The 22,486-nt window shown below is 44.8% G+C and overlaps 2 protein-coding genes across 4 annotated transcripts in view; both read right to left on the reverse strand.

Annotated features, from left to right (window-relative positions):
* Nucleotides 1-1,357: 1,357 nt before the first annotated feature.
* On the reverse strand, nt 1,358-4,208 carry Rps17 (ribosomal protein S17). Its single transcript, XM_005357660.2, has 5 exons — nt 3,979-4,208; nt 3,626-3,777; nt 3,161-3,266; nt 2,440-2,505; nt 1,358-1,478 (listed from the first exon to the last, which is right to left on the reverse strand). The coding sequence occupies exons 1-5, from the start codon at nt 3,979-3,981 to the stop codon at nt 1,398-1,400; spliced, it is 408 nt and encodes a 135-aa protein (XP_005357717.1). The 5' UTR covers nt 3,982-4,208; the 3' UTR covers nt 1,358-1,397.
* Nucleotides 4,209-5,915: 1,707 nt separating this feature from the next.
* The window catches only part of Cpeb1 (cytoplasmic polyadenylation element binding protein 1), a 111,115-nt gene continuing 94,544 nt past the window's right edge, over nt 5,916-22,486 (reverse strand). Inside the window, exons 4-12 of one of the 3 annotated variants that reach the window (XM_026784289.1) lie at nt 21,305-21,528; nt 19,537-19,789; nt 16,963-17,076; nt 16,537-16,641; nt 15,488-15,624; nt 11,614-11,812; nt 10,028-10,122; nt 9,408-9,488; nt 5,916-7,358 (exon numbers count right to left, since the gene is read on the reverse strand). In XM_026784289.1, coding sequence (XP_026640090.1) covers nt 7,260-7,358; nt 9,408-9,488; nt 10,028-10,122; nt 11,614-11,812; nt 15,488-15,624; nt 16,537-16,641; nt 16,963-17,076; nt 19,537-19,789; nt 21,305-21,528 — 1,307 coding nt within the window. In that variant the 3' untranslated portion in view covers nt 5,916-7,259. The remainder of the gene's footprint in view (nt 7,359-9,407; nt 9,489-10,027; nt 10,123-11,613; nt 11,813-15,487; nt 15,625-16,536; nt 16,642-16,962; nt 17,077-19,536; nt 19,790-21,304; nt 21,529-22,486) is intronic. The other 2 variants (XM_013350197.2, XM_026784290.1) reach the window with 2 other exon arrangements.

Genomic DNA, 22,486 nt, shown 5'->3' on the forward strand with positions numbered 1-22,486 from the left:
AATACGGCAGTGATAAGGGGTAGATTCAAAGTTTGTTTTTGAAAGATCAATATACGGGTGTTTTGCCTTCATGTATCTATGCACCACCTGTGGAAGCCTCAGATCCCCTGAAGTGTAGTTACAGATGGCTGTGAGCTGCAATATGGGTGTTAGATTTGTTAGGAACTATAAAACTTTTTAAATCAAGATCAGGCCATTTTATTAGCGATGTGGGTGAGGGGCAATTTATTATGGTGTAAGTAGGCTGAGCAAGACAAGGGAGGCAAAGCAGGAAGCAGCAGCTCTCCACCAGCTCCTGCCTCCAGGTTTCATCCTGACTTCCTTGAGTGAACTACAAAGTACAAGCCAAATGAACAGGAACCCTTTCCTTCCCTACTTGCTTTGGGTCTTGGTGTCTCACTCGCACCCAAGTGTGCCCTAGCAACGTGATCACATATTCATTACTACAAGCAGCCCCGTCACCACCTCTTCACAAGCCTGTAGTCAACAGCTTCAAGGATACATGTAGAACACTCACCCCGACAACACTGTCCCCCTCCAATCTGTCATGTTTGAGGTGTATGGCACCTTCCTTGCTTCCCAACTTTTTAAGGACTGTGTTTCCCCAACTGTCTCTGGTTCCTGATTGCCAGCGGAGCCCAGCCTGTGGCCCCACTCCAGTCTTCTTGCTTCCACACCCAGCATTCTATTAGTCAGCTGCCTGCCCAACTCATTTTTTTTGGAGATGGGGGATGGTAAGTTATTTTGAGGCAGAGGCTCACTTTGTAGCCCTGGCTAGCCTGAAACTCCCTATATAGACCAGGCTGGCCTCATCCAACTGTCTCTCCCAAGTACTGAATCTCAATTATGGCTGACGAACTTGAGGTTGAAAGCCCTCCCCTTGTGGTAGGTTCTAGTAAAAGGAATTATCAACAGATGGCAAATGTTAAGGAGGGACAGGTTAGCTTCAAACACTCAAAGTTACTATTACCAAGGGCAACAATTTTCACACTGAATTCTAGGGCTCAAAGTAAAAATTAAAAACCTAAATTCTGTGCTAACAGCATCCCCTGTGGTATTCATGCAGGAAGTGTCCTGCCCTACCAAATAGCATCCACAAAACAACAGGCATACCTATCCTACCCTGGGCGACACCACTACCCTCCAAATGGGCACGCTGGTCCCAACTCTGGTACCCGAGACTGAGGGGAGCTGACAGCAAAGCAGTCATCTGCCACATCCCGGGCACACTAGGATCTCCCCAAATCCTAGGTTACGTTTGCTCGTGCAGGCACGTTAGTGTTCAGTGCCTGGCTGCGTTAGTCCTGAGAACTCCTGACTCAGCCTCCTACCCGAACAGCAGCACGGACAACAAAGGCAAAGTTATTTTCAGATTTATTGAAAATGACAGAACAGACTCAAACGGCTCCACGCGGTGTTTTGAAATTCATCCCCACTGTAGGCTGAGTGACCTGCAGGTTGGAGAGACTGCCGAAGTCCTGCAACAAAACAAGACTCGTAGTGAGTGGTGCAGGGGTAATCTGTGGTTAGTACCAGCCCCCTCCAGATTGGGGTGTGGACCAAAGTCAGCCAAGGGGCTTGCCACCCCCAGGAGGGGCTGTTGAACATCTAACATACTCGACTAAACACACCGCTGTCTAGACTTTCATCCACCCACCAAGCTTCAGCACACACTCCCTAGCCACTAGCAAAACACCAGCAAACCCAGGCCTGCCTTCCACACCCAAGGATTCAACATTCTCTAGCTAAAGCTGAACCGCCTGTAAGCATTTTCTATCAGACTCTAAGGCAGCAAGCACACTACCGCTCAGGCCACACCATGGTCGGAGGGATTTGGAGCGGTCCCTGTCAAGAGGTATCACAATTCACCCAAAGTCCGAGAGGGAACCAGATGTACAAGGTACCAAGAGTGGAGAAGTTCTGATCAGGCCTATCCCTAAGCACATTCAGCACCCAGGAGCCCAGCAGATCCACAGCAAGCTTCAGCTGCCACACGGTTTCACGAAAGCCAGGTGTGGGTATATGGGGAGAGTATTTTGTTAGCGACCCATACTGCGCAGAATCACTAACAGCAGTTGGGATCTGAAGCCCACATTAGCATCACATGGTTATGAAAAAGGGCTAAGAGAAGCCACACCAAAGACACCTGTCAACTGTCTTAAGCGGTGCCTGACTATTCTGAAAATGAGACCAGAGATCATTTCTCAAGTTAGACTCTGGAGTCTCCAAGGAAAGCAGGTAACAGAGCCAGAGCTGAATCGAAGGTGTAGGAGGACAATTTAGGAGCCAGCCCCAGAACAAAGAAAATGCACAGGACTCAGACAGTGATGTCCCGCAATCCTGAAATCAACACACACAGAACAAGCAGCCACAAGCGTTTTTAAAGCAGGGCAAGACAAAGCCACGTTGTGGCCCTCAACTAGAAATCACAACACTCACCAGAAGCTTCAGCATCTCCTTGGTGTCAGGATCTACCTCAATGATCTCCTGATCCAGGGCTGAGACCTAGAAGGGAAAGAATCAAGTCCAAGTTATGAATGAGTTATTTTCCACTTCCTCTGCTCAAGATCAGGCCTTGCTATATCCGACCTTGGCGAACCTCAGGGATGTCTGCCAATGGCTCCCCAGTGCTGGGGTTAAAAAGCACGAACCACCAGTTTTTGTTCAGATGCCACAAGATGAACAAGATCACTTCTGCCTTTTTTGGAAAGAGGCTGTTCTGGAACCCAGAGATCCATCGCCTTTGCCTTCCGTGGGCTGGGATTTAAGGGGTGCACCTGGACTGCTTTATTGTTCTGCTAGAATTAGCTAGTGAGTGTCCAGAAAAGCCTTAAGATTGAGTTCACAGTCAAGACGTATGTTCAGGGTGTCCGGGTCAGGAGACACGGTCACCAGGCTCCCATGTGGAAAGAGTTGACTTAACTTGGATGGGGCAGAAAGGCTAACAGACACCCGCAGCCAGCAAACAAGTCAGGAGACAGGAGGATCTCTATTAATTTGGGGAGATCCTGTTCTACACAATGAGACCCCGTATCAAAACACCTTAGGCTAGGACCTCTCACTGCGTTTTCATTGCAAAGGAGCACCACCACCCTCCCCCGAACTCCCATGACCACTTGGACAGGAGCTAGAGGTTCAGAGAAAGACCCACGAAGTTTACCTCAGGGACGTAATTATCCCTCCTTTCTCGCTCTTCCTCCTGCAGTTTGATAGAGATACCCCTGACAGGGCCTCTCTGAATCCTCTTCATCAGATGCGTGACATAGCTACAAGCACACAAGCCAGGAGTTACAGTGACCACACCAGCTTCCCGCTGGCGCCCAGAGCACCCTGGGTACAGAACCCACTCGGTGTGCACATTAACAACAGCCTCCCAAACACACACGACACCGTAACGCACACAGCCACCCCTACACATTCCTGTCCCCTCTTCGTTTCCCACACCCCTTAAAGATTATCAGCGCCCCCCGCCAGCACTGCCTCCTTCTGGTGCAGCACGGCCACAGTGGTGACTATTAGCAGCAGACGCCGAGCCATCGGATTTCCAGACCGGGGCTGAGCCGTCACCGCGAACGCACAGCTCCGGCCCCCGCCCTGGGCAGCCCGCGAGGAGGCGCCCACTCACCCGGCTATCTTGTTGCGGAGCTTCTTGCTGGGGATGATAGCGATCTCCTCGCACACGCGCTTGTTGGTGTGGAAGTCATTGCCCAGGCGCGTGTAGTACTTCTCGATGATGACCCGGGCCGCCTTCTTCACGGTCTTGGTGCGGACGCGGCCCTGCGGGTGGAGGGCAAAAGTCACCAGCGAGCCCGCGCCTTCCGCGGGGTCGGCGAGCGTGGGGCTTTACGCGGAAGCGCGCCAGGCCGACGGGCACCGCGCGGGCCAGGCCGACCGCTTCCCGCTGCGGGCTGGGAGCCGCGACCGGCGGAGGATGGACGCGGATTGGAAAGGACAGAGGCCGAGGAGCCAAACACCTACCATGTTGACGGGTCCTGGTAAAAGAGGAAACAGGAAGCACAAGCGAGACCTATAAAGCGCAGGCCAGAGAGCCGCTTCCGCCCGGCTGGGGCGGCGCGCAGCGCGCGGACGTACCGTAGCGCCCCCGGGAGGGCTGGAGTGGCGGTGCCTGGCGGCGGGCGGAGCGAGTATCTGCGCGTGCGCACGCAGGTAGCCTGGCCGCCTGAGTCTCCGCTCCGTGTAGTTCCGGGCTTGATAGCTCCTCTTCCACTGTAGCTTAGTCTAGGGGAGGCTCTGAGGCTAGGATACCCGGCAGACAGGAAGCGCGCGCCCTTGAAAGTGTAGTAGTAGAGGCAGCCCTTCCTGACTTCCACCTGTGTGACTCAGGTCAGAGCTTTCTCGGCTCTAGCCTGACTATCGTATACTCCTCTCACTTACTGCAAACTCGCTTCTCCAGGGGGCTTTTCTTCACACCCCAGCACAGTATTGCATTGCCATGTCATGTGACTTTTCTGGGGTTTTTTTTGGGGGGGAATAAGCTAAACAGGAAAGGTAACTTCCAATGCTTAAAACAGTGGCGGGTTCACAGAAAGCTCTCAAACGTTTTGGTTGTTTTTTTTCTGAGACAAGGTTTCTCTGTGAAAGTCTTGGCTGGCCTTGAACTCAGATTCACCTGCCTCTGCCTCCCAAGTGGTGGGATTAAAGGCGTGTGCCACCACCGCAGGACACTCTCAAACATTTTTGTGAACAAATTCATATCTCAGTTCGCTCTACTGCTCCCAACCAGTTAAGACACTATCTCCAAGCACAATTCATGTTTGCCGAGTTCCTTTTACTCCTCTTATTTCTAGAACAATAGGAATTGAACCTATACCTAAGAATCCAAAATTCAACTTCTTCTGGCTGTTCTGCCATACCCAAAGCAGGCTTTTAAGTGTCCTCATCAGCCTAGGAAGGGCCTTTCCTCTGTTTCCTGGGAGGATGGGGTCCTAGACTCAAACATAAGACTGTGCCAGCCACGTAGGACGTATCCAGGGGACCACCGCTGTGCCTCAACCTTCCACTCATCCACATCACTCTGGTCAGATGGTGAAGCGCAAGAAACCCTTACCTGAAAGTAGCTCACGGAGGGAGGAAAAAGAGATGCCATTATCTAAGGAACAGGAAGAGACTAAAGAGATGAAGGGGTTAATGTGCGCTCAGTGTTGCACAAGCTTACTTTTACCGGTGAAATGCTAATGAAGTGGCTGCCAGGCTTCAAATGGATTCGAGACCCTACAGTACAGAAATCCTGATCAGTAGGGAGTTTCTGTACCGTACAGGAGGGATGCTTTAGTACATAGGAATCCCTCAACCTCAGGCTAGAGTTTCCCAAAGCAGTTCAGCAGGCTGGTTCACAACTTCTCTACCTGAAAACCATCATCACCCTGTCGTAACAAAAACTCTAGTGTAAGGGCTGGCAAGAAAATCCAAAGTGCTGCTGGGGATAGTGGTGCACACCTTTAATCCCATCCCTTAGGATGCCTGCTTCACTGGCAGACTTTTGAGTTTGAGGCTAGGCTGGATTATAGAAGGAGTTCCAACACAAGGACACAAAGACCCTGAACCAAAAAAGCAAAGTAGCATCCACCCAGAAAGGACTGACTGCAGCACATGTGAGTCTCAGAGAAGAAACATGCCAGAACTCACAGGAGAGCAGGGAAGTGGCTCTGACACCTTGGTGGTTGTGCCTATGGGCATTCTTCTTGATGGCCAAGGAACTGAAACAAGGTGTTGTTTCAGGCTGTAATCACCCAGCTACTGGACAGATCTCTCCAAAGTTGGCTGACCAGGATGTAACAAGATGTAACAAGTACCACATATGGGCAGTTTTCACACACTCATACTATTACCCTGCAACCTTATTGCAGAAAATCCAAGAAAAGAGGACTCTTCTCTGGAATCTTACCTGCTTGCTATACACACCCCAGACACTGAGACAAAAGCACAACTCTGCTGCAACGTGTTTATTATGTGCCAAAAAAAGTACACCACAGCTTACTCCACACATCTGTAGAGAGTGCAGTCTTGCCTGCATATACAACATTGAGGTAGAGACTTCACACACAGCTTCACAAAACCCACAGAGTAGCTGGGATATGAACAATGCAACATCAGCTCAGCAGGAGGGAGGGGATGACACTGGTTCTTTGGCACACAGCTTCCCTAAGAGGGGCAAGTAGTAGTTAAAAAGAAAAAGTCAAGTTTTCAAAATCCAGTAGCATTTTTGTGTCAACTCTGTTGATTCATACATTCTTCAGATAAAAGATGTAAGGAAGGGTACTTGCCCCTCTAAGAGAAAGGGCTCCTGTGAGCCTTCAACTGCCCCCACCAAAAAGCAGCCCTTTTTTTTTAAATTTTTTAAGCTCAGTTACAAAAGAAAAAACCCTGTGACTGTGATAAAAAACTTCTACCAACCCTCCCCCCACGTAAGTGCAACGTAAGAAGGTGCGACAAACCATTTAAAACTATATACAGCAGCTGCTCAGACCTAATTTTCTTTCCCTCCGGTCCAGTTTTAAATAAAATAATTTTTCCCTTGGTTACAAATGCTTTGATTTGCAACTGTGACCAGCAGTCCCCCAGACACAAATTTGCTATGATGTTAAAAGCTGCCAGAAAAGAAAAAAAAATTTATTGTTCCAAATGACTTAAAAACTGTTTTAAGGAGTGTAAAAAGGAACCAGTAGAAACCCTCGAGCGTAAACTATGAAATATGATTTGGTTTAAATGAAGAGCAAAGTCTCCTTGTTTGTTTACAGTAAAAAACACCAGCTGAACACTCAATTTATGCCGTTCAGGTGGGGGTTAAATAAATGGAAAGGCACTGTATGGCAACTGCAAGAATGAACCAATGAGACCTGCGCATCACCACCGTCAGTATTGCAAGGAATGTAAAAAGCGCTTTAATAAATAAACTTAGGTGTAGGCTTCTGTGTCAATACCTTCTGGACACACAGTTTGTTGTTGTTTTTCTTTTCATTTGCAAAATGAGGAACTAGAATCTGGGAAAACTACATTTGCTTGAGGGTGAGCCAGAGGGTCCTTGCTCTGGCACACCCCTGAAAACAAAACCTGACAAAACTCATTGTGCATTAATTAGTGCAGAAACAAAGACAGATTTAGCAAGTACAAAGGTGACTACAACTTTCCCTTGTCTGCAGAAAGCTAGCTCCTTGGGCGCCAGTGCAGGGTACAGGCCTGATTTGCAACCCTTGGGCAACACAGGCCACTGGGCAAGGTCAGCTTCTCTAGATGGAATCTCAGTTCTTCTGGCTCCTCATCAGGGGGCTGTGGTGGCGCAGGCCTACCATGCTGTGTCGCCAGTGCCAGCAGCTTCGGCAAAAATACTTGAAGCACACCTAGGTTAGGAAAACAGAGGTTAGCACTAGATATAAAGGTTCTACTTCAAGAGGAGATGGAAGCCTCCTGGTTTCTGTGGGGCTAGAAGAGATATTTCCTGTTAGCCCTCTCATGGTAACAGCTGCAACTGACTAAAGTAAATGCTATCCTTTTTCATGTGTACCCTTATGCAAACATTTTAGGCTCCTGGTGTGTAGACAGACCATGCAGCTTCCCAATTCCCCACCCTTCTCACCTACAGAGCAGTTGAATATCATGGCTGCCAACATGAGAGAATGTTTGAAGAACTGGTTACAGATTTAAGTATACGGAGACATGCCTTTCTCTTCTCAGTGAGAAATGACTGGTTCTGCTAGCTGAATAACCTAAGCAAGTCGTAACTTCCTACCAAGAATGTGAAACAGGATCCACTGTGAACGTGATTTAGAAAGATACTTGTTTTCAGGCTTACTTACTCTGAGCTCCTTTGAGAGCCTGTGTGTATCTACAGCCTTCGTGCAAACAACAGCATTACTGTAAGCCAACTAAACATGGATGAATTGCTAGAGTCTGAAAGGTTCCCAACATCCCAGAAAAGGTTTCAAAATGTGGTTTGATGGTTGTGCCTACACAAGATCAACCCAAAGAATGTTCCAGCGCTAACAGGAAGAAGGCTCACAAGCCACTACTCCTAGCTGAGAGCTGCTGACAGCTTATAGCTTCTGGAAGAAAGAAAGTCAGTTTTCTTTAAGGGTTTATCCCTTAGTAGATGGACTACCAAGAGTATTTGAGTAGCACAGTGGGACTAGGCTTGTTACTTATTAAAAAAAAAAAAGATGCTGGGCATGGCAGTACAGGCCTTTGATTCTTCTAGAACTGGGAAAGCAAAGGCAGGGTCGATCTTTGAGTTTGAGGCAAGCCTGGTTTACATAGTTTACAGGTTGACCAGAGGTACAAGGTGAAACCCTGTCTTAAAAAACAAACAAAACCAACCAGACCAAACAGCAACAGCATCAAAGAAAAACAAAAAGATAAGGTTGAGAGGGAATAGATGGAAAGGAATTAGGAGAAGTAGGGTTAAATATGATCAAAATATACTGTATGCACAAAAACATATTTTAATGTGTGTTTTTTATAAAAAGGTCATTCAAAAACAGCAACACAAACACCACTCAGCAGATTCTCATTTCAACAAAGTTGATGTGTATATACATTCAAGTCAGAAAGCACTGACTGCCAGACATGCCCAGGTCCATCTATGTTCCACCACCCAGAGACTCCCAATACAAAGTTTCCATGTAGCTTTCCCCTCTGACAACTATGGTTAGAACCCAGATACAAACACCAAAGTAGTCTAGAAGTTCAGAAATAAAGTAGGGAAAAACTCAGTCCCAGCAAGGTGTGCCTATCCTTCTGGCATTGCAATGTTGATTCACACTGGAGAACCACACAACCCAGATATAAAACCAAACCAATACTTCACAAGGTAGGGGGTAAAAATGTTCTAAAATTACATTTTTAGGTTGGGCAGCATTCATAACTATCCTGAGGCAAATAGTATCAAAGACTGTAGCTGGATAAGCTTGTCAGACTTAAAAAATGTATCAGTAGCGCTTGATACTATTCAATGCCTGTAGACTATTCAATGTCTACAGAACCACTATCTGGGTATGGTAACACATGACAGTGATACCAAGGCTCTGGTAGGGCAGTGGGAAAGAAGGGGGTTTGTTGCAAGCTCAAGGCTAGCTTAATTAAATGAGTCCCAAGCCAGTCAGGACTACACAGTAGGACAATTAAAAACAAAAAACATAACACCAAAAAGCACCTACCATCATCATCAATGGCCATTTTGTACAGCAGTAGCCTAGGAAGGGAAAGGGAAAATCCAACAAGCACCCTGACACTCCCAGACTGTGAATCTGTAGTGTACCTTCTTGACTACTGTCTCTATGCTTTCAGGCATTACAAGTCACATGACAACTCTAATACTCAACATCATAAATATGCCTTAACACATTTTTTAACTGTGGTAAAAATTAGACATTTCTAGTGCCCAGGGAACTTACCTGATCACGGCAGAAGAAAGGGCCAGGCTGTGAACCGCAGATAAGACACAGAGAATCTTCTAGATAGGGGTCAATTTGAACCTGAGGAATAGCAACATAGGGAGATAAAATGGCTCTATGGGTCAGGTGAACTTTAGGAGCATGTTACTGGGTACACAGGTTGCAGTATGTCTGTCTGTTCTAATGGAGCCTAGACAGAATTGTGGGCCAGGGCCAAATATGGATCTTAGTGCATAGACTCATATTGTACAGAGACAGAACTGGTTGCTTCTAACATTTAACAACCACAAGGCTTTATTGTTTGCTCTTCTCAGCAAAATGAACCCTGGTTCTCCATCAAGGAGCAGCAAGGAAGTACTCAGAGGATTCGGGTAAAAGTTGATAAAGACAGTCAATCTACTCAACTTCAGACAAATACCAAAACGAGGGAACTTTTTCCCACCCACACCCACTCAGGCAGCTGACATCTCGGTCCCTTTCTCCTGAGTCCCCAGAGACAAAGGCCCCCTCAACCCCTGCAGGTTAGCTCTGTAGTGGAGCATATTGCCTTACCCTTAGAACTATGCTGTTTTTGAAACTGACCCAAGTCTCTCTCAGTAAGGGCATAACCCGACACTCACCTTCTTGGTAAACTTGGTGGTTCTGATCTCCACAAAAGCAGCGCTGATTGCTTTCAGGTAACTACGTTGGTTATTGAAAGTCACGCGACCAGACCCTAAGAAAACCCGGCAGAAGCTTACACATTCTGTTCAAATTCTCTTAAAACGCTCAAGAAACCCTATTTCTATACCAGTGCTGTCTGACATAAATATAAGTATTCATGCAATTCCTAATTTAGTGGTTGTCAAAGCAAAATTGAAAGTAGTGGAATTTTAATAATATATTTTATATGTTCATGATTTTATTTCCCCCAGAAACAGGGTTCCTCTGTGTTGCCCTGGCTGTCCTGGAACTCACTCTGTAGACCAGGCTGGCCTTGAAATCACAGAGATCCACCTGCCTCTGCCTCCTGAATGCTGGGACTAAAGGCATGTGCCACCACCACCACACTGTGTTCCAGATATTTTAACACATGTACTCACCACCTTTTGGTGGTGGCTCTCACATTAGACAGTAATGACATAAGACAAGTTAGTAAGAGGAAAGGGAAGGGGCTCCTCCTGTGCAGGTACATTCACAGAGAAGGAGAAAGGGCTCAGGTGGAAACTATGCTGCAGACTAAATTCTCTAAGGGGTAGAAATAGCAATCAAACCGAGCCTGACCCAGAGGTACCTTAGAGAACTAGGAACGAGCAGACGAATTCCCCCTCCTGCCAAGTGCGGCCCCTCCCCTACAGCCTCTGAAGTTCTAGTTCTCCATCTGCACCACAGAACTGACACAGTGCTTGTTCCTGATCAGATTCAGTGTGGGTGGATAGACCAGGCATCTGAGAAGGTGGGTTAAGTATATAAGCCTTGATCAGAGAGTTCAGGTCGGTTCCACTTTCAAATGCAATCACTGAGATTACTGTACCAAGTCTGTAACTAACCTCCTTTCTCAGAAAGGATTAAAACTCAGTGGTCAGAACACAGACCACCTTAAGGTAGAACAGCTCAATAGTTGTAATAGTTGTCCCAGTTTTTGAGTTATCCAGAAAGCACCTTTGATCTGATCTTGTCTCTTACTCTAGACAACATCAAAGATGCAAAAACAACACAAATTTTCCTTCCTTCCCTTTCTCCCCTCTTCTGTCCTGACAAGGTCTCACTGTGTGTGTAACCCTGACTGTCCTGGAACTCATTCTGTAGAACAGGCTGGCTTTGAACTGAGATCTTCCCACCTCTGTTTCCCAAGGGCTGGGACAACAGGTATCTGCCACCATGTCTGGCAAGAATTTTTAATAAAGGAGCCTGGCAAGTTCTCGGTACAGTCTTTCAATGCAACACTTCTATATTTTGTCCTAAGCTGTTTGGCTGTGTACTTTGAGAATTTCAACAAACTTCTTTCTTCATTTTCACCAATATTATCATAGATCCTACTACACTCACTCTTTCCCCATGTGGGAACCAGGAGTAGAAGCAAGATGGGCCAGTACTGGTAACTTCTGGAGGAAATGATGATCTGCAAACCTGGGTCAGTTCTCTCTCCATTCTCAAGGGCAGGTATCATAGTCTTAATTTACTCCCAGGGGCACCAAGCCTTCCCACACAGAAGTAGGACACTCACCAATGGGGTACTTGTGTTTATCTGTGTCAATCCCAGCATACACCACTCCACCAAATAGGTCATTCAAGATGGCAGCCAGAGCCTCAGCATTGAGCATTCCGTGCAAGGCACCAACAAACACTGTCCTGCTGGGATCCAGTCTCTGAGATGGGCTCCAGAAAAAGTTGCTGTCAGCCAAGACCCAAGGGATTACCTGCACCTGAAAATCCCCCCCAAAGTTTATCAGCTGGCAGCTTCAGAGAGTGTCCTGTATGGTAGGACACGTGATCTCTATCATAGCTGCAGTTGCTGAGGCCATGTGGGGTGAAAGGGCACCGTCATCCATCTGAGGCACACAGGCTTCCAGCAAGGCAACCTTATCCAATACAACTTGAGTTGAATTTCCTGTGTTCATAATGGTAAGAGAAAATACAACAGAAATTGCTCATTCTGCAGAGTAAGTAAAAGTAGCACACTGACAGGCCCACACTTCTATACTTCCAACTAAGGGCCACAGGAATGAACAGAGCATGAGTTCTCAAGAAAGTGAACAAGAGCCCTATGAAAGGTAGAACTAATAGAGCATTTAAAAGCTAGAAGCATTAAGACTAAAAAGGTGGAAATACTTATATCATTGAGATGGTTACTGGTCTAAACCTAGGTATTTAGAGGGCTTTGTGCCAGCAACAGTGGGAACATACTCTCTCCTCTCATCTTCTCTCTCCCACCTCACTGCCCCGTGTGTATGTAAAGTTATGCACAAAGATCTGAGGTATTAAAAAAAGCTCAGTATCACTGGGGAAAATGTGATATCCTCTGTCCTCTGATTTCTTGACTCCCAGAATCAAACCTAGTCTAGCAGGCAGAGGGCATTACAATGAAGAAGACTTACAAATGCCAGTAACTATTTTTGGAAAATTAGTCTGTGAAGATCTTTTAAAAATGTTTTGAAGTAGGAAGAGAACTGAAGCTGACCTAAGGAGGTAAAAACAATTCAATGAAGACCTAAAGAAGGCTGGTGGTAATGGTTACAGGGACAAGTAAAGATATTGTTCAATAGAAGTCTGTAGAGGTCAGACTTCTCAAGGGGGTGAGAGCAAGACCTAGACTTACAAGGCTTGAGGTTTGGAGAGCCTGGTAGAAGGTACCAGGAAAGTCAACAGCTCTACAAATTCATGAAAAAGGCTACTTTTGCACACAGTGCAATATAGAGTTACAGGATATATCAAAGAATATAGGGTCTACATAGGACAGGAGGTTAGACAGACAAATCTGTGTCTAAAAAGAGCAGAAATGTATAAATTATCTGAGATAGAAGAGATAGTAAGAGAGTCAAATACTGTACTGATAATAGTGGACAATAGTCGGGACATACAAAGAAAACAGTCACAGAAGTGAGAGAGCTGGGACAGCCTGGAGCTGGTGCATCAAAGGGAGACTCAATCTCTGCTAGGCGGTAAGAAATGGGTATCATCAGGGGCATGAGGCAGACTGACTGTCCTGTAGCTGTGACAGGATAAAGGAGGAAAGCGTACATGAATTAATCTTAGATACGATGAGCTCCAACTTGCTGTCTGAGGGCCAATCAAATGAGGAGAGAAGAAAACCTGGGTCACTGTGGGAAACAGAGAATGACCAATTGTCAGACTGAACAACAAAAACACAGAAGAACTTCTATAAAGCAAGGAACCAGATTAGTCAATGGATTATTTAAAAGTGCTGTGACCATCCTAAGGGGCTCTTTACCCTTTAAGATACAGATTAAAAAATAGACTTTCCTTTCTAACAGTTGATTTAGGTTCATAGCAAACCCCACTAACGAACATTTTCCACACACACTGTCCCACACAGGCCTCAACTAGCAGCATTCTGCACTAGAAGGTACATCTTTTCTAGCTGATGACCCTGCACTGACAATCACCACTGGGTTTTCCTCATGTTCACTGTGAATTACTGGTCTAGAGGAAATGTGTGACGACTTTTACACACTGCAATGGTAGCTGCATGTCATCTCAAAGCCCCCAAAATCCTCTGTGCTCTGCCCAGTCATGTCTGCTCCCCTGGAAAGCACTGATCTTTTTAACTAGAGGTATTTTCAACTTCCTGGGGAGCAATAAACTTCACAGTAGTTTAATGTCACAAAAGTGAAGTTCTTTGGAATCAGCCTAATAAAAACAGCGCCACCCCAATTCCCGAACTCAAAACAAGTGGTTCTCACAACTCTATCCGCTAGTACCAACTGGGGAGTCTGATTACTCCCCAAATGAGTTAGAGATTCCTAAACTCCACCCGAATAAGTCAGTAAGCCTTAGGTAAGAATCTGCAGTGAGTTCCCCAATGTGAAATCAGTATGATGTTCAGGACACAGACTTATGCCAAAAATTATAAAAAAAACAAACAAACAACATATTGATAATGCTATGTAATAAACTCCCAAGAGGGAAGGGAAGTAGCCATTGCTGGACTTGTGCTAAAGAAGAATTTACTCACCCACTACATATTACAGGGTCAGAGGCACAGTATGAGAACCAGGAGAATGTATCTGTAGATTTTATCAGTTTCGTCCAAGTAGAGAAAGTTGCTGCTTCCGGTTTTATCTCTATGTTGATGTTTGGAATTTAAACGTAGAGTAGACAGGCTGGAAAAGCTTGATCCACTGGTTCTAGGATTGTTTGTGCACACTGTACACACCTCCCCTTTACCTCCCTTTTAACAAGGCCCAACAGTTGGCTTTTTGTTTTGTTTTGTTTTTTGTTTTTTGGAGACAGGGTTTCTCTGTGGTTTTGGAGCCTGTCCTGGAACTAGCTCTTGTAGACCAGGCTGGTCTCGAACTCACAGAGATCCGCCTGCCTCTGCCTCCCGAGTGCTGGGATTAAAGGCATGTGCCACCACCGCCCGGCCAGTTGGCTTTTTTAAAAAGTGAAATTTATGCATTTACCATGGACAAGAAAAGCAGACTTCCTGTCACAGCAAGAATAACGGTCACCCTGGTTCCAAGAAAACTAGTGCCATACCATGCCAATTATCCTGACACAGGAAGGCTATGTGGTGGTTTGAATGAGATATGTCTCCCAAAGTCTTGGGCATTTGAACTTGGTCCCCAGTAGGTGGTGCTGTTTGAAAAGTTTTTGATGGTATAGCCTTGCTATAGGAATTGGGTCACTGGGAGTGGGCTCTGAGATTAAAATCTTGCCACTTCTAACTTGTTCTCACTGTTTTGTGCTTAATGATGCAGGATATGAACTCTTAGCATTTTGTTCCTGCCATAATGAAGTGGTTTTTTTGTTTTTTTCCCGAGGCAGGGTTTCTCTGTGTATCCCTGGCTATCCTAGAACTCACTTTGTAGACTGGGTTAGCCTTGAACTCAAGAGATCAGCTTGCCTCTGCCTCCCACGCGCTGGGGATTAAAGGTGTGTGCCACTATGTTGAACTCTTATCCTTCAGGACTCAGAAACCCAAATTATTCTTTTGTAAATTGTCTGACTGTAGTATTTTAATCACAATGACTGTTGTTAGTTTACATGAGAATAGCCTTCATAGGCAACACATTTGAATGCTTGGTCCTTGGTGAGCCTATTTGGGAAGGATTAGGAGCTGTGGTTTGTTGGAGGTGGTGTGTCACTAGGGGCAGACTTTAAGGTTTAAAAATACTCGTGCTATTTATTCCAAATGTGCTCTCAGCCTCATGCCTGAGGTTTAGAGATGTGATCTCTCCACGGGGTTCCTGCTGCTAGGCCTTTACTCTACCATCATAAACTCTAACCCTCTGAAACTGTAAACCCAACTAAGACTGTTTTCTTTTTATAAGCTACCTTGGTCAGAGTGCTTTATCACAGCAATAGAAACAGAACTACTACAGCAAAAGTAACTAACATAGGACACTAAGCTAACTCACCTCTTTGCAGCGCATCCTTCGGCTGGACATCTTGAAATAATATTCACTCAGGCCATCTGGGCTCATCCGGTCATGAGAACAAGCCTGAAGCAAGGCCCGGACAGACTTCTCTAGTTCAAACACCAAATACACATACCCTACCCAACAAAAGGAAAAGACACTTTACTACTCCTTGGGTGGTATTTAATGTCCTCTATGGTGGCTGAAGAGCCATGGCTTTGGAGCAGGGAGTTTCTTCTAAGGGAGGAAGTCTCAAGTACAGGACATTTTTTGGAGGGAGGTAGATGCTGGGGATTGAACCTATAGTCTATGCATGCTAAGCAAGTACTCTACTGCTGAACCAATCCTTCATCCCAAAAGTACCTTTTGGTTCTACTCCTGAAAAGGTTTGTCAAATGAAGTACTTACTATGTCTTATGCCCAGGCTAAGGGAAAGAGATGCATATCCTATTTCACTAAGGAAGGAACTGTCAGGCCAAAACAGTAGACCCCATCCATTACTACACAGCTTTCTACCCCAGAACACAGAGAATGCTCGGTTCAGCAAAGCCAAGAAGAGTAGCAGTTTGTCAGGGGATGAAGGTATTGCTTTCAAAGTCTAATTAAACCATTGGTTCAAATTCAATGAAGATGGAGCAGAGAGAAAATAGCACCTGCTCCTTTCTACAGGGCAGGATCTCATTTTAGACCAGTGAGGAATCAGATAGTTGGTCCTCATTCCTGACAACTCCAAAGGGAATCTCAGAACTGGGTCAGATAATAAGCCTCTGAGGCAGCAAAGGCACACTCTTGAAATGCCTTATTCAAGAGGAAAGGTGGGGTTCAGCTTTGGAGGGAAGTGCACAGGAAGGGGTCTGGAGGCAATTCCCTACAGCACTGCAAGTTTGGACAGATGGACAAAAGAAATGTGCAAAACTGAAGAGGATGTGCTGAGTGCACCCTGGAGTGCCTGCGTTACCAGCATGCTTCTGTGACATCCCAACACCACGTGGTACAGTGTGTGTGAGGGAGGGCAAAAAAAAAAAAAATTCCTACCATGTCTGTATTACCTTTAGGCATATTACCTTTGGGAGGACACCGGGGGTACTTGCCATCCTTACCAGGCCACTCCACACTCAGAGAACCAAAAACACGGAAGGTATTAACCAATCCAGCTGCACAGTGGGCAAGAGCAGAAACCAAGAAACAGTCTACTCAGGAAAGATACACACACACAGGACCCCCCCCCCCCCCCCCCCAGCACTCCTCCCAAGGTTCACTGCTCCTGACAAACAGCTCAGAATCGACTTTTGGTCTCATGGGTAAGCAGACAAACAGAATCATTTTGAAAGCTTATGAAATACACCCTCCCCTCAGCTGCTCCTGTAACACTCTGCTGAGGCAGAGGTTCAGGCCCTAAACAGGAGCCTAGGGCTCACACTCCTTAAAGATATGCCCACCTCCAACTCTTGTAAGAGATCTCAGAGGCAGCTCACCTTCCGTAATATCCCAAGGAACACCTCCTAAGAACACCTTGCAGGAGTAGATGGGGTTCTTATAGTTTCGGGGAGGAAGCTGGCCAATCCAGGTACAGGTAGCTTCATTCACAGCTTTGGAAAGGAACAAAGAGAAAACAAGAGTTCAATCAACAAGTCACTACCCTTCTCTGATATGGACTTATTGACGAGAAATACAGCAGTCACCATTCCAACCTGGCTGCCTGGAAGATGACTATCCATGGTTATTCTGAAAGACAGAAACTCTCTCAGCTATTTAAAGTAAGTTTGATAATCCTACCTCAGCAGCTTTGCTTGCAAAATAACTGAAAGGAATAGCAGAAGTGCAGGGTAAAAATGATCACAACGTAAACAATTTCAACTATATAACCGATAAACTAGCAAAAAAGCAGTTTTATCTTGCTATTGTTTATAGTACTAAGTAGATTTATAAATAGTTTATTTAAAAAAAAAGAGTAGACAGAACAATTTTATATGCAATTCTCTTTAAGTTTCTGTCTTCTCTGAGGTAAAAACTCTACATTTCCCCATCTTGTCTCTGGACCACAGAAGTCAGGACACTGTCAGTAGAAAACACAACTCAACAGAGTAAGAACATTACCATGCCCCATAAACCCACGCACAAGCACCTGAGTGGGCACTGAGCTTCCCGCTGCCTACACTGTGTGATGATGGATTTCTGTCCAAACCCTCAGCTTCCTACTTATGCCAAGAGGCCCTTTCTGCTGTGTATGTTTGGAACTCTCTTAAGACTGGCCTGTCCTATAACTTCCAGAAGTCTGCTCTTGGCAATTAGTTCAGGCCTTTCACATAGGAAGGTGATCTAGGTGAGGACTGGTTACTCTTCAACATATTACCCTTCTCCTTCAGCACTGAGGAACACATTCAAGGAGATGAGCCATTATTCCCTCCTGGATACCAGGCCATTACCCAACATGTACAAGACTAATGTGTTACTGTGACAAGAAATGGGGCACTGTGGCCAGGTGGTGGCAATGAACATCTTTAGTCACAGCACTTCGGGAGGCAGAGGCAGGTGCATCTCTGTGAATTCGAGGCCAGCCTGGTCTACAAGAGCTAGTTCCAGGACAGGCTCCAAAGCAACAAAGAAAAACCCTGTCTCGAAAAAAAAAAACAAAAAAAAAACAAAACAAAAAATAAAGCAAAGCAAAACAAACAAACAAGCAAACAAACGGAACGGGGCAATGCTAGCAATACTCCATGCAAAACCAAGAAGCCTCCAGAAAGCACACCATACAATGGCTACATAGTAAGCACGAACATGAGCTATCAGAACCACCAAACAGACAAACACCATTAGGGGAGAATGAGATAGGGATGTTCGTTCAGTCAGGTACCTCAGAACCATGATATAAGTGGAAAACTCTGAAACACTAGCAGTTAATGATGTAAGTAGCTCATTTATTTCCAAGCTCAGAGGTAATGTGAAAAACAGATTTAATGCACACTTAACATTATGCACCTCGCCAGGCAGTGGTGCGCACGTCTTTATTCCTAGCACTCATGAGGCAGAGACCGTCTGAGTTTGATGCCAGCGTGGTCTACAAAGCAAGTCCAGGACAGCCAGAGCTACACAGAGAAAACCTGTCTTTGAAAACCCAACCCAAACAAACCAATAAAATAAAAATTTAATTTTCCAGTTGTGGTGGCGCCTGCTGGTAGGATTTGCTGAAGGTGGCAGAGACAGGAGGATCATGAGTTCAAGGGCAGCCTGGTCTACAGAGTGAGTTTCAGGACAGCCAGGGCTACACAGAGAAACCCCGTCTCAAAAAACAAAACAAAACAAAACAAAACAACAAAAACTCAAATTTAATTTATTTTTGTATTATGTACATAGGTGTCTTGCTTGCATGCATGTCTGTGTGCTGTCAGCACACCTGAGACCTGCAGAGGTCAGAAGAGGGTTTTGGACCCTTGGAACTAGAACTACAAACAGTTAGTTGTTAGGTGCCATGTAGGTGGTGGGAACTGAATCCAGGTTCTCTGAAGAGAAGCCAGGACTCTTTATGCACTGAGCCTTCTCTCCAACCTTATCACTTAAATGATAAAAACTAAAGAATTTCAAAGAGATTAGATCAGATATCAGAGCATCTGGTAACATCCCATACCTTAGAGGCTAATAGCCTGAATGTAATCAGAAAATATCAGGGCAGAAAGCCAGCAAATAAATTGTGACTGCCATGACTCTGAATTAGAAACAGAAAAGGCAGACAAAACTGTAGGCATCATTTTTAAGACTTTATCTTTCTCATGCAACAATCAAAAGCAAGGGTAGGGCACAGCCAATTTTCACAGAAGCTCACAGTAGGAGGTGGAGCCAGCCATTTTCTGTGTGCCAGGCTATCTGCCTCTTTCAACTCAGTCTCAAGGTTGTCCTTTATTCTACAAAGTACGTGGTTTTATACAGACCTGAAAACCTTACCACACTAACAAACCCTCCTCCAGAAGAGTTCACTATTGTGTAAGCAAAGGTCAATTGTCTCTAAAATGAGGCCTCAGGCCTCAGTCTACCCAGAATCAAGCTGCACCCACCTGCAGCCTGCCGGTGTAATCTAGCTTCTCTCTCTATGCTGAAAGGGTCTTTAGGAGCTTCGAGAAGGTCCCAGGATGGCCACACAGAAGCTCCTGGCCATCTTTTTGAAGCACTGGTTGGAGCGGGAGTAACTGCAGCAAGAGCAGCTTGTTCTTGGTCCATTCGGGACCCAACTCCCATCTTCAGAGGGTCTCTGGGACCATTCCCCGTCAGAGAAAGGAAGGGCAGAGGAGGGGAAATGCGAAGGCTTGACTAGAGGAGGAAAAAGGAAAACACGAGTTTTAAAAGACAGTTTTGTTATAAATAATCATACAACAAAATCTTAGAAGTATTTAACATTTATAACTTAATATATGTTCTATTATATCTTCCTATCCATTTTTAAGATTAGTTATAGACTATAATATAACTAAAATAAATTCCATCTCTCCACATAGACCTTTTTTCTTGCCAGAGAGTTCTCATAACAATTTTAATGAATTTATCACATTTTATTCAGGAGACCAACAACAGCCTACTGATCCAGTTCCCTATGGTTAAACGACTTTTTCTCTGATGGCTCTATGCTCTATTAGAAATGTAATTATTTGAACATGTTATACTATATATTTATACTAAATCGTGAAATTCTAAGTGTCAAAGAATATATTAAAATTTGTTGACAGAATATTTTCTGTAAATACAAAAACTGTTTTATTTCCTCTTTTGTCTCTTTCCAAATTAATTCTTAGGTGGGTATCTGAAAAATTTGTATTTGTCAGTTATGAGGTAAATTCCCAAGATGAGTACAATCTAAGTAATCAAACAGAACAAGCACCTCATGTGAACCAATCTTACAGGGAAGTAAAGGAGCTGACTGAAGCTGTCTTCCTAGAAACTAGTCTGGACAGATTACATGAGTAGGCAATGGGAATACTAATGCCAGTGTTCGTAGTCCAGGACAGTGCAAAAAGAAGATAGGGTGGGTTCTAAAAGCCATGAATGGGAAACCACAGAGATAAGAAGATAAGAAATTTTGCTTAGAGCATTTGGTGACAGAAAAGCAAGGTTGAGATGGCACCTTAAAAGTTGGATCTTATTTCAGAAAATTGTCTCATTGCCTCTTCCCACTTGAAGACTCACATGTAATTACTTCTACCGTCTAACTATACTGTCTATGCTCGTCTATATATGCCATTACACCATCCTCCCCATCCACTCTAATCCATGTTCTGACTAATTAGCATGGAGACTACACATATCACACATGGCTGTAGGTAAGGAACACGGGAGATATAAATTTGATGATAGTTTCAGACTGAGTTGGCATGGATCAGTGTACAAATATAGGAGCTCAAGTCAAATTCTGTTTAAAATTCCAGTGTTCACTATTAATTGTGAATTAAGATCATTTATTAAAATACCACTTATAAAATTTGGGATATTATACACAGAGGTATATAAGGAATATCGTTTAAAAGCTAAAAAGGAAACATTCATGTATTTTAAGAAATAAAACACTGCCAAGATGTTCTTGTTTACAACTGTTCTCTAATAGCTCTTGGAGTAACAAGTCCTAAAATGTATTGTTCACGACATTCAAAGTGCCCTTGAATTTGCTAAGGATGAATGGCTATAAAGAGGGTGCCTGATGATCTTTTCGCTCGCATGCATCCTGTTGGACGGGTACTGTTTCAAGCTTTAGACAGACACTGCAGCATCTTTCCTCCTAGGACACACAAACAACTCCACCTCCACACACCCCCCATTCCTGAGCATGTTACATACAATCAAATCTGAGAGATGATCTGATCCAGAGCTGAAGCCACTCATGTCTGAGACAGAGGGGCTGCTAGAACGGGAGTCCAGGATGGGCAGGGTGTCCAGGCGAGATCCTCCTACTGAGGGTGCTGGGAACTTGTCCAAGTCAGACCCAAGGGGATCCAGAGACAGGAAGCTCAAGGGGGTTTTTCCTAGGACATTTCCCACTGGATTTTGGAGCATGCTTAATACTAGGATGACAAAAAAATAAATAAAAATAAAAAACCAAAAAAGACAAAGAGAGAAAAGCAAAAAGAAAAGGAATGCTCATGACCTCTTAAATTTTATTTCCAGACAAGAGCCCTTTCCTTTTCTCCCATAGTCACCCAAGGCAGGATCAATGGCTTAGACCATTTCAGAAACACAGACCATAATGTAACAAATAACTGATGGTTTGGGAGGCCTGGCCACCCAGTTCTAAATAGAAATTACAGGATGACGGAACTCCAGAGCTCCTGCTGCTAAAGTAGCAGCAAAACTGTTCTCTCTCTGACACCAGGCTTAAGGAGCAGTACTATCATCTGAGATTTTGTCATTGGGGACCCTGGGTACAGCTGCTGTTAATGACTGGATACACCTATAGTACAACTTAAGAAGTCAAAATCATATTCCTTTACTGGCTAGAGTGTGTTTTTTAGAGTCCCACCTTTTCTAGTGGCATTGTGCTAAAACAAAGAATTACATGTAACCCACCATAGACTAATATAGCAAACATTAGCATGTCCCATCTAAGAAGTTGAACTTCTAACATGTACAAATTTTCTATGCAGCCCCAAATTTCAAGTATTTAGGATGGAAGCAAAATGATTTCAAAGTCCACTATCTGAGGAAACAAACCTGGTATGAAAACCCTGGTCTGAAACTCCCTTCAGATGGTTGTTAACCATGAGAAGCTCACCTGGAGGGTTCTTCTCACTGGCATCTTGGGTAAAATACCAACTATTTTACAACAGTGCTCCCCGGGTTCAATAGTCAGACAGCAGATGAAAAGTGCTCAGCAAAAATTCCCAACACAATAAACAAATACCTAACATCAAAAAATAAAATAAAAGCCTGATGTGGCACAGCACACCTGAGAGCTCCACAACAGCCTGGGATATGGCCTCAAAAAAAAAATAAGGGAGGGAGGGAGGGAGGGAGGCTTCCATG

Source organism: Microtus ochrogaster, chromosome 22, assembly GCF_000317375.1.
Source record: "Microtus ochrogaster isolate Prairie Vole_2 chromosome 22, MicOch1.0, whole genome shotgun sequence".
NCBI classification, from domain to species: domain Eukaryota; kingdom Metazoa; phylum Chordata; class Mammalia; order Rodentia; family Cricetidae; genus Microtus; species Microtus ochrogaster.

Excerpts from the sequence above, each read along its gene's own strand:
- Rps17 (XM_005357660.2), bottom strand. Across the intron at positions 3,267-3,625 it reads CTCCGCAACAAGATAGCCGG|CTATGTCACGCATCTGATGA; the intron begins GTGAGTGGGCGC and ends GTGTGCTTGTAG. Across the intron at positions 2,506-3,160 it reads GGGATAATTACGTCCCTGAG|GTCTCAGCCCTGGATCAGGA; the intron begins GTAAACTTCGTG and ends TTTCCCTTCTAG.